The 5285-nt window shown below is 71.6% G+C and overlaps 2 protein-coding genes across 2 annotated transcripts in view; both read left to right on the plus strand.

Annotated features, from left to right (window-relative positions):
* The first annotated feature begins 732 nt into the window (after window positions 1–732).
* Window positions 733–2617, plus strand: H696_01428 (hypothetical protein). Its single transcript, XM_009495324.1, has one exon. The coding sequence runs from the start codon at window positions 857–859 to the stop codon at window positions 2537–2539; it is 1683 nt and encodes a 560-aa protein (XP_009493599.1). The 5' UTR covers window positions 733–856; the 3' UTR covers window positions 2540–2617.
* A 1703-nt stretch (window positions 2618–4320) lies between these two features.
* The window catches only part of H696_01429 (hypothetical protein), a 2725-nt gene continuing 1760 nt past the window's right edge, over window positions 4321–5285 (plus strand). The window contains exons 1-2 of the mRNA XM_009495325.1: window positions 4321–4601; window positions 4845–5081. Of these exons, the coding sequence (XP_009493600.1) occupies window positions 4502–4601; window positions 4845–5081 (337 nt within the window). The 5' untranslated portion in view covers window positions 4321–4501. The remainder of the gene's footprint in view (window positions 4602–4844; window positions 5082–5285) is intronic.

Raw genomic sequence — 5285 nt, forward strand, 5'->3', positions numbered from 1 at the left:
GGGGGGGGGGGGGGGGGAGGGGGTTGCGAAGCGGGGGCAAGGAGCGAGGCAGGAGGGGAGGGCCGAGGCGAGGGGGAGGCGAAGAGGGGAAGGGGGCGGGGGAGGGAGGGAAAGGGGCTGGCCATCTGGCGCCAGCGCCCAGGCCGGGCACAGCCGGCCGAAGAAGGGGATCCCAACGCCCGGGCGGCGGCGGCGCGCGCGGCCCTGCGATCTGGCCTCCGCCCGGCCAAGCGCCGGCGCAGACACATGCGCGATCTCCCCTCGCCGAAGGGTCAGGAAGCGTGTCGCGGCACTCGCGGCGACGCGGGCACCGGCCCCCCTCCCCCGGGCCCCCCCAGTGCCAGAGGGCACATGCATGAGACGCGCACGACGCGCGGCCCTGACGAGACAGACCAGGCAGCAGTGGCATGGTCATGTGTGTTTGGGACGTGCATGTGATCTGAAGAAGGTGTTCCGTTCTGGTGTGCATCGCCGCCGTTGGCCGGCCTCCGCTCGGGGCCCATCAAGCGATCCCCGATCGAGTCGGCCGGCGGGGGGGGGCGGCGATGGGGGCGGCGGCGGCGGCGATCCGGCACACCTCTCTGCCGGGGGCCGCGGCGGCCCCTTCGGCGGCGGCTTTCAGGCCCGGGCCTGCTGGCTCATGCGGCGGCCTCGGCGCGAAGCACACCCGTACACGCACCCTCTCCCGCACACGCATCCTCTCCCGCACACGCATCCTCTCCCGCACACACACACACACACACACACACACACGGACACAGACGCACGGACGCACGGACGCACGCAGCTGCCACACACGCCACCCCTCGCCTCCCGGACCCTTCCCCTCCTGGGCCCTTCCTCCTCCCCTGCAGAGATGACCAGCGCCGACTGCGCGTCCCAGCTGGAGCCGTTCCTCAAGGGCGATCCGGCCCTGCTGGCCCGCGTTCGGGCTGCCCTCAGCGCGCAGCCGGACTTGGCGAGTCTCCTGCTGGACGTGGTCCGGGCGGCGACCGGCACGCCGGGCCCCGCGAAAAAGACCCCCGACCCGGTCGCCGGCAGCCCGGCGCCGCTCGTGCAAATCGATGGCCTGCTGAGCCTGACACCGGCGGCGCGTGGAGGCGCCAAGGCCCAGGCTGGAGCCCGGCTGCGGCTGCTCCCCGGCGGTCGGGCGGAGCTCCTGTCGGCCAGTGAGGCCGGCGGCGCGCCGCTGGCCGTGATCGAGCGCCTGGCCGGGCTCCTGGCCGTGCCGCTGGCCGCCGATGCCAAGGCCGAGCATGGGCTCTTCGCCGGGTACGAGACGGCCACCGGGAGCCCCGCCAGCGAGGCGGATCGCTGGGCGGTCCTCCTGCATGGCACCGCCGACGGGGGGGCGCCCAGCTCGGTGCAGAGCATGCGCCTGGGGGCGCACCTGGCCGGGCCGGTGGCCGAGCGCACCGTGGTCGGCCTGATGCGTGCCCTGAAGGCCGCCCTGCCGGCGATCCGGCTGGAGGTGACGGCGGACCCGGGGTCGGCCGACGCCGCGCGGCACCGCCCCTCGGGCCTGGCTCCTGGGGATTTGACCGCGGGCTTGCTGGCGGCGGCTGCCCCGCTGACCGGCATCGCGGCCTACCTCCGCGCTCGGGAGAGCCGGCTGCTCTTTTCCCCGTGCGGCATCTACTTTGGCCTGGAGCGCCGGCCGGTGGTGGTCATCCCGGCCGACCGGGTGGCCGACATCCAGGTGGACATGTCGGCCGCGCCGCGGTCCCTGGGGCTGGCGGTGCGCCTGCGCGAGGACCCGCCCGCCGACGAGCCGGGCCCCGCCGCCACTCCGGGCACCCCGCGCCGCCGGCAGCCGGCCATCGAATTCCACCAGATCGCCATGGGGCAATTGCACGTGCTCCAGGCGGCCCGGCGGTACTTTGCGCCCGGCCCGACGGAGGATGACTCGGCCCCGGCGCCCGGGGTGGTGGCCCCGACGGCCGGCAAGTCCCTGGGTCTGGCGGCCGGGTCGATCTTGGCCCGTACGCTGGCCGATCTGTCAGCCGGCAAGGAGCCGGGCCTGGCCCATGCCGGGGCCGATGACGAGGACGATGATGACAGTGAGGCCGGGGACTATGAGCCCTCGGACGAGGGGTCGGACCTCGATGGCGGGGCATCCGGCAGCGATGACTCCGACTCCGACTCCTCCGCGTCCTCCGACGCGGACTCCGGCTCCAGCGATGGCGACGACGATGATGAGGAGGAGGCGGAGGCCATGTCCAGCGATGAGGACGCCGGGGCCGACCCGCACGCGGCCACTCCGCCCGCTGTGTCTCCGCCCCCGGTGGCCAGCCCCAAGCGCGCCCCGAGGCCTGCTCCGAAGCCCAGCTCGAAGGCCGCCGCCCCGAAGCGCAAGCAGCCGGCCCCGGCGGGGGATGCACCCGCAACCAAGAGCGCCCCCCCGCCCAAGCGCGCCAAGCAGGCCGCCCTGCTGGCCGACTCGTCGGTCGTCGGCCCCATGGCCGCGGCTCCTACGGCCGCGGCCCGCAAGAAGGGCACCATCCAGCAGTTCTTCCGTGCCTCCACCGGCTCCTCATGAAGCCTTGGCCGGGTTCTTTCTGCTGGCGGCTCGCCTGTGGCCGTTTTTGGCCCCCCCCCCCCTGGCAGACACACGGAATACATATTTTTTTGTTCTTTTTTTTTTTTTTCTTCCTCCCCGGCCCCACCCGCCTGCGGCCAAACCCGCACTGGACCCCTGAACACACGCACGCACGCACGCACGCACGCATACGTTCGGGCCTGTCTGTGCGGCGGCTGGCATAGTCATTGTGGGGTTTTTGAAGTCCCCATGTGATCCGCCAATGCACATGACCAGCGTCAACATGAAACCGCCGACGCCCGGCGGGTCTTCGGCTCGGGTCCGCCGACGGCGCCGACGCCGGTAGGAGGCGCCCTGCGGGGTAGTCTCTCCCGTTGGTGTGTTGTCCACGCCAGGCGCGGCGTATCTTCCTCCCCCCCCCCCCCTGCCAAGCGCCCAGAGGCCCGCCACCTTAGAGCCACAAAGGAGGGAGCTGGGCGGGTGTGTGTGTGTGTGTGTGTGTGTACGCGCGCAAGGGGCAGCCGCATAGGTGGACCTGGACCCTCAAGACCACCAGGGCGGGCGGAGGGGAGGGAAGGTGCCCGGGAAAGCCCGGAGGAACTCGGGAAAAAAACAACAATAATATTTGACTTACACATATCTCCCCGGCCCGAATGGGGCCTATGCCGTGCCGAGGTGATCCTTTCTCCCACACACGTTTGCTGGACTGCACACACACACACACGCACACGCACGCACACACGCACACACGCACACACGCCTGAGAGTGCGCACACCCCGGGCCCGGGGTGTGAAACATTCCGCTCGACGTTCTGCCGCTCCTTTTCCGGGCCACCGCCGCGCTAATCAGCCCCCGGGCTTCCCCCCCCCGGCCCCTTTTCCCGGGCAGGCGCCTCTTCGGCCGGGGGGCCGGGTCCCCGCACAGCCCGCCTCGCGCGGCCCCCCCTCCCCCCCCGTTTCTAGCCCGTGTGCCCCCCTTTTTGCGGCCCCTTTCGCGCCGAGAGTGCTTCCCTTTTAGGCCCCTGCGGCAAGCCGTTGTGTTCGTCGGAGTCCTGCCACTGGCACAAAGCGCGGGGCCGGCGCGGCCCGGGCCCGGCCCCTTTCCCCCTTCCTCGGGGGCGGCTCTTCTCCGGAGAAGCCGCGCTTAGGAGCGGCGGAGGGGCCGGCCGGGGGGGGGGGGGGGGTGCGCGCGCGCGCGCGCGCGCCCGCGATGGCATATCAGCCAGCGTGGCCGCGAATCCCGACTGACGACCGTCCTCCGGGTCCCGCTCCCCGGCCCGGCGGGGGTCTCGCCCGACGGAGCGCGGGGGCCGCCGGGCCTCCTTTTATTGGGCACGGTGCCCGAAATAGACCCAAACACCGGCCGCCCCCGGGCCTCGCCCGTTGCCCCCCCCCCCCCCCCCCCCCCCCCCCCCCGCCGGGGGGGCCCCCCCCCCCCCCCCCCCCCCCCCCCCCCCCGGGGGACCGATGGTGCTCTCATGCACGCGCATTCGCGCACCCTTGTCGAGCCAGCGCGCGCGCGCGCGTGCCCCTGGATGTCCACCGGGGCCCGGGAGGCTGGCTGCGACGACCCCCTCCCCCCCGTCCGGGGTGGAGGACGGAAAACAACAAGCCGGGCACCCCGCCCCGGGCGCGCAACAACCCCCCCCCCCCGCCCACCCATTCGGCCTGCAACCCCCATGTGCCCGCTGCAAGACCGCGAAGGCCGTGGCCGAATGCTCAAGGCGACCCGGGCTGCGCCCGCACCGAGGCCCGACCGTGTGCGCTTGGCCATCGCTCTCCTCCCTCCCCCCCTCCCCCCTCCCCTGCCCTTGGTTTTTCGCCCTTTCCCGGTGTCAGCATCACTGCCAGCCCCATCTCCCACACGTGCCCCTCTTGCCCTTGTTCCTTTTCTTCCCCGTCCTCCGTCCTCCGGTTCCCCCCTCCCCCTCCCCCGGAAGCCCGGCGCCCTAGACCGCCAGCATGGGCAACCTCCTTTCCCTTCGTTCACGGACAGCGGAGCACGCCAATCTCGTCCAGGCGGCCTCCTCCTCCGGCGCCCAGCTGAACCTCTTTCTGCGCCGTACGTGGAGGCCTGCCCCCCCCCCCTTTCTCCCGTGGTCATCGCTCGTCGTTCCCGGCCTTGCCTGCCACTCCTCCAACTGACTGCTCTCTCCCCCCCCCCCCCCCCTCCCCCCTCCCCCTGCATCTCCCCTTTGGCGCTCTTTCCGCCTCGCTCTTTCCGTCTCGCTCTTTCATCCCTCTGCTCTTTCATCCCTTTGCTCTTTCGCTCTTTCGCCCCGCCCCCCTTCGCTCTGACATGCAGCACCGCCGCCCGAGAGCAGCGATGCCATGAACATCTACTCGTGCACGTCCGAGGCGCTGGACAACTTCGCCGGGTCCCTCCTAGATTGCCTGAAGATCCGGGAATTCTACCATGCGCGAAACTCCAACAAGACCGGCGCCGTGAGCATGATCTCCTCCGACTCGGACGAGGATTACCTGCGTCTGCTCAACAGCGCACGGGTTGTCTCGACTTCGGTGGTGGACGCCCGCTCGACGGGTATGTTCATGTTGCTCTCTCTCTCTCTCTCTCTCTCTCTCTCTCTCTCTCTCTCTGTTGCCCCCTGTGACATGGCCTTGGCCCCTCGGCCGGTTCGCCCCCGCGTCCTCTTTTCATTGTCAGGCCCTGACCGCCGTGTGCCGTGTCTTCCCCCGCCGCGGGATGTTGCCCCCTCCTCCTCGGTTTTTTCCACTCCCCCCCCCC

Source organism: Fonticula alba (genome assembly GCF_000388065.1).
Source record: "Fonticula alba strain ATCC 38817 unplaced genomic scaffold supercont2.2, whole genome shotgun sequence".
Taxonomy (NCBI): Eukaryota; order Rotosphaerida; family Fonticulaceae; genus Fonticula; species Fonticula alba.